This window comes from Ochlerotatus camptorhynchus, unplaced genomic scaffold (assembly GCF_037179485.1).
Source record: "Ochlerotatus camptorhynchus isolate MF236.1 unplaced genomic scaffold, CSIRO-AGI_Acam_v1.1 ptg000078l, whole genome shotgun sequence".
NCBI classification, from domain to species: domain Eukaryota; kingdom Metazoa; phylum Arthropoda; class Insecta; order Diptera; family Culicidae; genus Ochlerotatus; species Ochlerotatus camptorhynchus.
In genome coordinates, this window is record NW_027040568.1 from 2,359,388 (window position 1) to 2,371,959 (window position 12,572).

General features: G+C 36.4%; 1 protein-coding gene across 1 annotated transcript; it reads left to right on the plus strand.

The window, feature by feature from the left end:
• Window positions 1-10,357: 10,357 nt before the first annotated feature.
• Rack1 (Receptor of activated protein kinase C 1) lies at window positions 10,358-12,344 on the plus strand. Its single transcript, XM_065217633.1, has 3 exons — window positions 10,358-10,563; window positions 10,793-11,001; window positions 11,643-12,344. The coding sequence occupies exons 1-3, from the start codon at window positions 10,455-10,457 to the stop codon at window positions 12,258-12,260; spliced, it is 936 nt and encodes a 311-aa protein (XP_065073705.1). The 5' UTR covers window positions 10,358-10,454; the 3' UTR covers window positions 12,261-12,344.
• Window positions 12,345-12,572: the final 228 nt, after the last annotated feature.

Genomic DNA, 12,572 nt, shown 5'->3' on the forward strand with positions numbered 1-12,572 from the left:
TAACTTTTATATGATCGTCGTATGATAAATGAAAATCGATCAAATTATAATAATTAACTGAAATGGATTTGAAACCCATAAGCATAAGCTACACTTTTCACCACAATATAATATATGTGTCATAAATCAATCGAAGTAAAGTTTGTGTGAAAATCACATGAAATTTACTTCTTCTTTTGACACATATATTTAATCGATTTCTAAAAATAAATCAAAAAATAAACATCAGGCAGTGGGAGCTTTCACAGTTGTGCCTTTTTTTTATTGTAGCTGATTTGGGATTCGATCAAGGACTGTTGAGGTGTGATGCTTTCGGTGTCTGCGCTCGATTTCACTGGGCCACGACTGACTTCAAGATTGAGCTCTTTAAAATAGCATGAAGTAAGAACAGCTCTCCCGACATGGAATGCAGTGCAACGTTATGCTCGTTTTGCTAGAGTGAAGACAAATATCACTGACAAATTTATGTTCCGTTTCGGTGGTGTGGTTTGTTCAAATCTTTCTTAATGCACCTGTGTGCAATAAATCAACGACTAAATTATATAAGTTGATGTAACTGGTTCATGAAGTTCGAGTACTAGGGCTGGAATCTGAATTAGCCGTGTAGAAGGCTTACAATTAGAATCATAGCAAAGTAAATATTGCAGTAGAATCATTTTTTTTTTCAATCTCAATACATTCTTTTCCGGAAACAAACAAAGATTATTCAATACAGTATCATTGTAGTTAGTAGTATTTAGTTCAACTAATCATTTAAATGAGTTTACGATAACATCGTTGAAAATTGTTTCAATAATTTATAAAGAACAATCATGTAAGATGTATTTTATTGGAAGCGATATTCAGCCCAGAAAAACATGCAAAAACAAACGTTTGCTGTTGGATTTCTTAAAAGGCATATCTATATGACTATTAAATGATTGGGATGGATCTGTTTACAATCTTTAAACCTCAAAAATCAAAGGAAGCTATTCCAATGAGATATACATGTTTTCCTATACTGCAAAGTTAAATGACAGTCCAATAGTTTCTTCACAGACAAACAGACGTAACTCTTCATTGTGTATCTTCGTTCATGCATTTAACGGTTGATTTGAATATTATCAGTTCCGCGTAGACCTGTGCGCCGATCAAAAAAATTTCGGCGGCGGCGTGATATGTTATTTTCTACCGGCGGCGGCGGCGTGGCGGCGTCACGCCGTTTGCTTTCGGCGGCGGCGGCGTGGCGGCGTGGGTCGGCGTGAGTTTATTTTTAATGATTTAGAAAAAAAAAATACTTTTCAAGCCAACCGCACATGTACAAAAAATGCTACCCACATTCGAGTTCAGATTACTCAAAATCGCTAAAACGTAGGTCACTCATAGTGTGAATAAATTTTGCGACACTTTCCCGCGGAAACTTCTTAAATATGGGGAAAATTTAAGAAAATTGTACACAGGTTAGAAGTGCACTAGTGGACAGACTAAAACCATATTCAGTTTTCCTCATATCCGAGATGTTTTCCTCGGAAAAGCGTCGGAAAATTGACTCATCCTACGTTTTCGTGAATTTGAGTAACCGGTACTCAAATATGAGTAACTCTTACTCATTTTTGAGTCGTTCTCAATTTTGAGACATTCTCAAAGTATGTCAAATGCTTATTAAAATTGCAGGGGGTAGAGTCGTATGGCAAAGTGTTACAACCCTTTTATTAAGTATAAGAAAAGTACGTTATGTAGAGGTGGATAGTATTGAAAAGCAATCTGTTGCATTATGTACCAATGTAATGAGCCCTAGGATTTTTTTCATTTATTGAACATGTTGATAGCGATAAATGAGACTGAGACTGACTGAGACAATTTTTCTGTTAAAGCACATTTTCTGCCAAAATGATACAATTTCAAAATGTCAAGATTAACTGGAAGAACACTGATGCGTTTTAAATGCATTTATATTAGTGAATTCCGCTAAAAGTCTTTTCTACAAAGTTTTTCCTTATAGTTAGGCCCTCATTTCAATGATAATGAATTCTAGGGTGGTTCTTATTATCATTAAAATCAAAAATCTAACTTTTTTGTTTGTATAAATTAAGGTATACATTTTTCGGCAAAGTTATAGCTGAGGTAATTTCAAGCAACTTTGTTAAAAACAACTTTTTTGTGTCTCTTAAATTGGCCGATTTAGAGCTATTTTCTTGAATTGAGTTAGGGTGGTGCTAAAAAACAGTTATTTTGCTCTAGTTTTCTTATTTCAAATTTCTCAGCAAAGGTATCTTAAAACGACTTTTAGATCTTTAGAAGGCGCAAATTTTTGCTGTAGAAAGCTTGTCAATATCTTTCGTCGATCAAGAGTTATTGATGTTTTTATACTAAAAATATGCACTTTTCAAATGTTAAAAAATCAAAAAATCAAAAGCACTCTCACGCAAACCAACATAACTGTCTGGTAGGGGAAGTCTTCCCCTATCCGATGGTGATGTTTATTTGTGTTGACTTGCCTTAACTTTCTATAAATTATCGAAAGAAGTTATTGTTTACAAAAGGTTTTACGCCCTTATTCCAGCTCTATCTAGAATTATAGTTTCAGAACCACGACTTTAAAAAAACTCACCTCAAACGGCTCAAAAAAGTTTCGCAAGTCTTCAACTAGCGCCTGTCAATATGAGATCGTGCTTATTAAGACGGTTCAATAAAGCATTCACGCCAGCTCTCTTCAGTTCGAGACTTTTCATCATCTTAAGTAAGTAATGCCAACGTGTTACGGTGATTGTTTTGAGTGTTGGGGCTTATTTAGGTCCACCGTCAAATTGAACATTGATATTCGTTTCATTGGCCATCTAGCTGCTCCTCCATAATAGATAACGGGTGTTGCTCATCCATATCAAGCCAATCTCCAGATTCTTCGATATCGGTTAATATTTGTCTGATTTTTTTTTTTTCGACTTACAATTCCGGACTTCGGTATCACCTGGCCTCTTGTAAGCCTCTGACATGCATAACGAGCAGAACACTTTCTCCTTCACTATATGTATTTTCTCCTCACTTTTAGTATACATATTTTTTCCAAAGTATTTCCGCGAATCACTTGAAAGGTTTTTTCCTCTCGAAGTATCAATCGACAGAAAATTCAAAGGAATTTTATTTAAATTAAAATTCGACATCGTGGAAGTTGTCGTGAATGAGAACCAAAACGTCAAAAATCAAATGCGTAACTGAGACGAGACCGATGTGCAGGATCTATAGGTGAGGCAGAAGCAAACTTATCGAGACGAAACCAGTGAACTGGAGGACAAATAATGCTTTATCCAAGGGGTAGGTCACTCCACACACCAATCTTGGGTCATCTTTTTTTTTAGTGTGCCGCAGGTGTGCCGATTGTGCCAGTCATAGAGCAAGCTGCGGTTTTTTTGTAAAATACCCATCGCGGCAACCCGGTATTTCTGACACCTGGAATGTTTTGGTTTGAAATTGCAAGGATAAATCGGTATAGCGGCATTTCAGATTTAAATCTATAAGTGAACCAAGAAGTGAACTGTCGGTCTGAGTTCCTCAGGTATATCTCATTAGAGGATGTTCATGAATATATAACCAAACAGCACGTAATGTTTTGAACAATTTCAGTGACCAGCAGTTCCTTCATTTTATTTACAACAATAAAATGCCTACGAGATTGTACCAAAGGTGTACCGATGGATGTGCTCAAGCTATGCCGAATCTAATTGTGGCACAATGTGCTGAGTGACTTACCCCTTGGATCCGTATATACATCCCTGTGTGTATACATCTTCGTGTATACATCCCTGTGTGCTAGATAGAGAAAGTGCGAACAAACGTCAAAAAACTAAATGACGCTAAATCGCTGCCTCAGGCTTGTTAGAGGTTACTCAAACATGCGTCAGACGTATTCATTTTCATAACTTCTTTTTAAACGCCAAAGCATGAGTAGTTGGGATTTTTGAATATGAGTAACATTGACGCAAAAATAAATAAATAAATAAATAAATAAAGGCGGATTAAATGTTGAGTTTTCAGCCCATTTGTTGACTCAAAAAAAAAACAAATGGAATAGTGACCTGAAAAATTTTAATACAGCTAAACCGCTACTTTTCAAAATTATGAAACTTTGAGATATTTTAATAATATTTTTTATGTAAGAAGAGGAGGTAAAGTTTGTGTAGGACACATAAAAACTGTCAATTTTGCATTCAGAGGGTCATAATTAAATGAGATATTTCAATGAGTGAGTACCCTTCGTTATAACTAATAGCTAATTGCGACACTCTGCAAGTGAAATTGAAAGGTTTTATGTATCATACACAAACTTTACCTCCTCTTCTTGTATCTTACATATAAAAATTATTATAACAATATATCATTGCTTCATAATTCATATTAGTATTTTTTTAGCTGTAATGAAATTTTTCAGTCCTGAAAAATACGAAGTTTGCCTTTCGAATTTCGAAAGAAATCATTCAAAAATGGTGCAAATTGCAGCCGCCGTGGTAATTGTTTTACAATCTGTTTTATTTAAAATAAAATGCTTGATTAAAATGCTTTTCAGTTTTTGGTTTATTAATCCTAAAGAAAAAAAGAAAGAAAAGAAACGCCGTTTTACTCAAAATTTAGTTCTGACTATGTTACTAAATTTAGAGTAGATCCGGTTTCAATGAAATTCAGTGGTTTTTCACTCAATTTTGAGTAGCCATGAACGAGTGTGCACATAAGTTCTAATTTCAACGCGTTCAAGATGCATTTTATCGAAAAGGTGTTGCGGATTTTTCATCGGCGTGACATAAATTACATCGGCGGCGTGAACGATTTTTCTGCAGCGGCGCGCCGGCTCAATTTCATCGGCGGCGGCGGCGTATGAAAATCGTCGGCGGCGGCGGCGTGGCGCGGCGGCGCATAGGTCTAGTTCCGCGAACTACTCGCCGCAGCGCTGGCATCGGATCACTTTGACGTTTATATACATTCTATAGAACTTTTATGCAATATTTTTTACGAGTTATCGAACAAGCTTGTTTTCCGCGAGAAGCCAGATAGATGTCGCTACTGAGGTTATATGTTTTGAGATACTATGTTTTCAATAACAAGTTTATCAAAGAGTTACGTCTGTTTGTCTGTGGTTTCTTCATGTCTGTTTACACGCGACATATCAATAAACGTCAAAAATCATTAAAAGCAACTCCAATAAAATATACATCATTATCTTATAAGATATACATTTTTGTGTGCAATATTCATCATGAAAACAGGTATATTTTACTGGATTTTCTCATAGTGCAAACTTATATGATTTTCCATTAGTTTCTAGATGTCTGTTCCCACCCATGACATATCAACAGTTTTTCACCATGAAATATATCAGACAATATTCATATACTTATTACCTATCGCTAACCACGTTCGAAGCAAAGTATTATCAAGTACTAAGTATGTGAAATTACGATAGAAATCATTCCATATCGCAGTCATAGTTTTTAAGTGATAATCCAATGGAATCTATCAATCATCACATAGAATGAATAAATCTGCTGACATTGCTATGTTATAAGATGGATCCAATAAACGGTACATGTCAATTTGTTTCAGTGTACTGCCACCTGATCGAGAGCTTCTTGCGGCAGCGAAATATCGGTTTTCCAGACCGCCGCAGGCTAACTATCGACCCACGATGCAATTCCAACGAAGGGAAATCTTAAACCCCTACCCGGCGTGCGATGTATACCCACGTACCGTTCCAGCGCACTTGCATAACGGGATGGCTGCAACTGCATCACGGAAGGCTTGTGTATGCAGGAATTCGTGTTTTATACGAAATTGACAATGATCCGGCAGACCCCGACATTATCCAGGACTTGACGACTTCTCTACATCAAGGAGAGGCACTCGTTTTTTCTACAAAACTGACACACTCCATAGAGGAGGAAAATAACGAAGATCACGACACTTTGCAGAACGAAACAAATTCGGAACATGGATCAGGGGTAAATAATTTTGATAATAGTTTTATGAATGACAGGTTACCATCAACTTCTTCACCTAATCTTCAGACCAGTACAGAAATTTGAGTATATTGCCAAAATGTTAACCGCATGAGAAGCGCCGGTAAAATGAATGAAATTAACAAAAATATATTAAGTTCTACTTACTCTGTCATAATGGCTAATGAAACAAGTTGGGATGATAGTGTGAGAAGTAAAGAAGTTTTTGGTAACAATTATAACGTTTATAGAGACGACCGCAATTTTCAATGGTCTGGAAAAAAAATCGGGAGGTGGAGTATTAATAGCGATTTCAACCCAATTGAATTCAGAAATTATTATGGCTACTAAATTTAAAGAATTCGAACATGTATGGGTAAAAGCGCAAGTAGCAGAGGAAACACATGTCTTTGCTTCGGTATACTTTCCTCCAAACAATGCTCATAAGGACACGTATGATAAGTTTTTTGGAAAAGCGGAAGAAATTTTGTCTAGTTTACCCCCCCTAGTTTCATATATATGGGGACTTTAACCAACGCAATGTTGACTTTATTTCTGATATGGACAATGAAAGCATCTTACTTCCAGTCGTTGGGGAAAATGAAACACTCCATTTCATTTTTGACAAAATTGCAAATTTAGGACTCAATCAAATTAACCATGTGAAAAATCAACTAAATTGTTATTTAGACCTTTTATTAATTATTTATTATACTTATGAAGATTTCTGTGTGACTGAATCGTTAAGTCCCATATGGAGAAATGAAATGTTTCACACAGCAATAGAATATTCTCTATTCGTTCACATAAATGAAAGAACCAACGACTGCGAATTTGATGAAATCTTTGATTACAATTCAGCAAATTATGATAACATTAGAAATAGATTGAACATTGTCGATTGGCAAGCAATATTAAGAACTGCAGGAAATGTTGAATGTGCAGTTGACGTATTCTACAATGTGTTGCTTGAAATAATACTTGAAGAAGTGCCAACTAAAAGAAGAAGACGTCAGAGTCATGCAAAACATCCAGTTTGGTACAACAGGGAACTGAAAAATTTAAAAAATCGAAAGCAAAAAGCGCACAAATTTTATAAAAAATATAATAGTGAAGAAACTTTGGCATACTATTTAGACATTTGCGATCAGTTAAATTTGGCCGTGAATATGGCATTTGAGGAGTATAATTTAAAAACTGAACTTGAAATAAAATCTTGTCCTAGAAACTTCTTCAATTATGTGAAAACCAAATTAAAATCTGATAATTTTCCCTCAAAGATGCATTTGGACGATAGGATAGATGAGAACTCGGATGATATATGCAATTTGTTTGCAAATTTCTTCCAAGAAATATATACTACGTTTTCAGAAGAGGACCGTGATCGTGAATATTTTTAATCATATCCAGAATTTTCAAGTGACATCAGCGTAAGTCAAATCAAGGTTCATGATATCTTAAAGGGTTTAAACAATTTAGATGCATCTAAAGGTCCTGGCCCTGACGGTGTTCCGCCAGTTTTTATGAAAACTTTAGCAATTGAACTTACTGCTCCATTATTTTGGATTTTCAATATGTCACTGGAATCCGGAAACTTCCCTAAAATATGGAAAAACTCGTTTTTAGTGCCTATCTTTAAATCGGGTAAAAAATCCGACATACGTAATTATCGTGGTATAGCTATTATCTCTTGCATTCCGAAACTTTTCGAGGCGATTGTAAATGAAAAACTCTTTCTTCAAATTAAAAACAGAATAACTACTATGCAGCATGGCTTCTTTAAAGGCCGTTCAACAACTACGAATTTGCTCGAATTAATTAATTATTCCTTGAATGCAATGGATAACGGAAACCATGTAGAAGTCTTTGATCGAATTGACATACCCATGCTTCTTTTCAAACTTCAAAAAATGGGAATTCATTACGCACTCCTCAAGTGGCTTGAATCATATTTAACTGACCGTCATCAAATAGTAAAATACAAAGGAAAGATATCAAATCCCGTTGACGTCACTTCAGGAGTTCCTCAAGGCTCCCATTTAGGACCACTTTTATTTATTCTCTTCGTCAATGAAAATTGAAAGTTTTAATATATGCTGACGACATTAAACTTTTTTTTTAAATAAAAGATGCCAAAGACATCATCACATTCAAAGAGGAAATTCAAATATTCCATACTTGGTGTCAAAAAAGCCTGCTACAATTAAATATAAAAAAAATGTAACTCCATTACCATTAGTAGAAAACAAAATCTACCCGATATAACAGTCACTTTAGGAAACCAGATCGTAGAAAAGTGTGATAGAGTCAGGGATCTAGGTGTTATTTTGGACTCAAAACTTACTTTCACCGATCATTATAACACAATTATTAACAGAGCTAACAACATGCTTGGTTTCATAAAACGTTTCTGCTATAACTTTCACGATCCGTATACGATTAAAACATTGTACATTGCTTACGTAAGATCGATATTAGAATATTGCAGCATAGTTTGGTCACCTTTTTCAATCACACACGAAGAAAGAATAGAGTCCGTTCAAAAGCAGTTTCTATTGTATGCACTCCGCAAGTTAGGTTGGACTGTATTTCCTCTGCCATCTTACACAGCTCGGTGTATGCTCATAAATATCCAAACATTAAAAGAGCGTCGTGAATTTGCTATGATTTCTTTCGTAAACGATATCGTATCACATCGCATTGATTCTATAGAACTATTGTCATCCTTAAATTTATATACACCATCTAGGCATTTACGAAATAGAAATATATTTGCTACAAATCGTCATCGTACGAATTATGCCAAATTTGGACCCTTGAACCAAATGATGGATACATATAATAAGCACTGCGATAACATTGACTTTACAATGACAAAAACCAAATTAAAGCAATATTTTAATTCGTCGCATAACGTCAACTAGAAGTAATGTTTTAACTTGTTCTTAAGACATATTATAAAAAATATAAACAAAGACAAAATTGTAAAAATAGCACTTAAGACAACATACACTGATTGACGACAAATAAATAAATAAATATCAGCATTGTAAATGTATCAAATATTCATATAGAATTTACCTGACACATTTTTAATCATAGCATTTCCAATGGATTATCTTATAGCGCAAATTTATTAGAATTCCACATAACAGGAATATGTTAAATTGGTTCAGTGTACACTGTTGTATACTACAACCGAGGGGCTGTCAACTAGAGTATTTTCGAATCATCTACCCGACTTGAAAAGGTGTATTTTGTATTGCTGATTGCATCTGAAACTGGACTGTCCCCAAAATGCAAAAAGTGTTATAGAAGTGCACATTTCCGTCAAATCGTTTTGATGTCTCGGGAGCACTTATTGTTTGCATCATAAGGAATAAGTGCACTGAAGACACCAAAACGATTAGATGTAAACTTGCAATTTTATCACACTTTTTAATAAGTGAAAACGCGCTTATTAGTCCAATTTGGTGTGAAATGCGCAATATTTTTTCGTATTTATTCGTATTCGTATTTTAAGTTTTGTGTATTTTTGTATTAAAGTGTATTAAATTCATTATGAAATGTATTTTTCAAGTATTTTCGAGGTATTTTTGAGTATTTTTATTCGGGTATTTTAGTTTCAGCGTGTACGCATTTATGTATTTTTTTGTGTATTTTCCGAAGTGTGTATTTACAATTCAGCTGATTTATGAACTAGATCGCCCTTACAACACCACTCAGTATGAAAGCGGATTGAAAAAAAAAACCTCAATAGGGGCAAAAAACTGTACTGAACAAGCAACACTGAACCGAATTTTGTTCATAATCAAAATTTAAAGCAAGATCGATTTGAAGTGTAAATCAAATTCCGTAATTACAACAGGTGGGTCGGTTTGTTTGACAGCGTTCGGTAATTCTTGAGTAAACCGATGTTCGGTTATTTCTGCTTAAATTTGTTTTTCGTCAACCGAGATTTTCGGTAACTTTAACAGATTGTGGGTAACAAAAAGAACTAACGACAGCTCGGTTATTCCTCTTTGAACCGAACAGACTACCGAGCGTTCAGCAGATAAAAACTCGGTTGAAATCCAACCGAGTTCGGTAATATTTTCTAAGTGTGTATGGATGATTGTCATTTGATTTGTTCATATTCCAACAGATGATAAATCGAATGACGGTGCTCTCAAAATCATCTGATAATAGTTACAGGGCATGAGTGAGGCAATAATCATTCGATGCCAGGATGATGTTTTGGTACAGTGTGAGCGACACCGATTTTATTCAGTTTACAGAATTTCCTACCTTATATTGATCTTTTTTTTTAAATCCCGCCTTTATGAACTGAACGCACGGCGCACGGAGGGAGATCTGAGTGATTGTCAAACAAAGTGTCACCAACGCGAACCGATCTTCCTTCTTTTCTCCGCAGAACGTCGAATCGTGCGGCACGCATTCGTTGCCCTTTGTGAAAAAGTGCAGTTATTGCTGTTAAACTTTTGATTAATCATGACTGAAACGCTGCAACTCCGCGGCCAGCTCGTTGGCCATTCCGGATGGGTCACTCAGATCGCCACCAATCCGAAGTACCCGGACATGATCCTGTCTTCATCTCGCGGTAAGTATCTGTCGCACGGGATGCCAAAATGGCGAAGTCCATGTGTTTCATACTTCATGGTTTTGTGCTATTAAATTTGTCCACCAAAAAAGATATTATTAATACTTTTTGGTTATGGATTTTTGAAGCAACTGAAATAAAATTTGTTCGTATTAAAGTATTCGAGATTAACATCTTAAAAATACCACGTTTATCAACCGTCCCTAACCTTACTTTTCTTCTCTTTCAGACAAGACCCTGATCGTTTGGAAGTTGACCCGCGACGATGCCAGTTACGGTATTCCGCAAAAGCGTCTGTACGGTCACTCGCACTTCATTAGCGACGTTGTTCTGTCGTCCGACGGTAACTACGCTCTATCCGGCTCGTGGGACAAGACCCTGCGCCTGTGGGATTTGGCCGCCGGAAAGTCCACTCGTCGTTTTGAAGACCATACCAAGGTGTGAAATTTGTGTTGCCCTTCTGGATCCGGATGTTTAGAAATCCGGTTTTGAGAACAATAGGAGGACAGGCGAATGATTTCTCAAAATCGTTGAAAACGGTTTTGTGATTTCAATCCTTGGAAATGAACGAAGATCCGGTAGGTTATCGGATTCTTCGTTGGCAGGGAAATTTAGCTTACTTTTACGCGCCTATGCGAGGCAGAAGAAACACAAGAATTCTCAAAGAATTACGGGCCTATGCGAGGCAGAAGATAGTTATCCATCAAGTATTGAGGATGTGTATGAGGTGGCTAAATATCTATCGATCGAATGAATAGGTATTGTGTTTCTAAATAGTGTGACAAAAAACCAAGCAGAATCAATATAATAAATTGTGGCACAATCCCAGCTCCATGTCAGACCAACAAATCAATGTTCGATATGGTGTTCATTTTAGAGCGTGCTAAAGCAAACTCTTGATCGTCGTCTTTTGCTGAGCAACTTTTGGTTGTTTGGTGTCCGATGGTTGAGATACAAAATAACCCTTCATATCTATTGATTCTGGTTCGTTCTGGTTCAAGAAAAATAGTTATTCATTTGGATGTATTGGGTGAAATGTCTAACCAAGAAAGTATTTTTTTTTTTTTTTTTTTTAACAGGATGTCCTGTCGGTTGCTTTCTCCGTGGACAACCGTCAGATCGTGTCCGGATCTCGTGACAAGACCATCAAGTTGTGGAACACTTTGGCCGAATGCAAGTACACCATCCAAGAGGATGGACATAGTGATTGGGTCTCGTGTGTCCGCTTCTCACCGAACCACTCGAACCCGATCATTGTCTCGGCTGGTTGGGATCGCACCGTCAAGGTCTGGAATTTGGCCAACTGCAAGCTGAAGATTGACCACCTGGGCCATAATGGCTACTTGAACTCGGTTTCCGTTTCTCCTGATGGTTCCCTGTGCACATCCGGAGGTAAGGATTGCAAGGCCTTCCTGTGGGACTTGAATGATGGCAAGCATCTGCACACACTGGAACATAACGAGGTCATCAATGCCCTCTGCTTCTCACCAAACCGTTACTGGTTGTGCGTTGCTTATGGTCCATCCATCAAGATTTGGGATCTGGCATGCAAGACCATGGTCGAAGAGCTGAAGCCATCGAAGGCCGATCCACCACAGTGCTTGTCGCTGGCTTGGTCTACCGATGGACAGACGCTGTACGCCGGTTACTCTGATAACATCATCCGTGTCTGGCAGGTATCAGTCTCGGCTCGTTAAATATGAAGCGGATCCGAAGGAAGTCTTTTACCATATAAGAATTAATTCCATAAACTTTGGTAGATTAATAAATCTACTAGAAACTCTATTCTGTTGATGTTATAACTTTTATCCGAAATTAAAGAAATTTAATCTAATTCCGTCCTACTAAGCCATTCATTTTGGCTATAAAAATGTTTTATTAAATAATAACTATTCTGTATTTCGTTTCGAAAGAAATTCTCATACAAAAAAATATTTTTTTTGTATGAGAATTTCGTTCGAAACTAATAACCCATTTTTGGCCTATCGAGAAGAAAACTTCTAATAAAT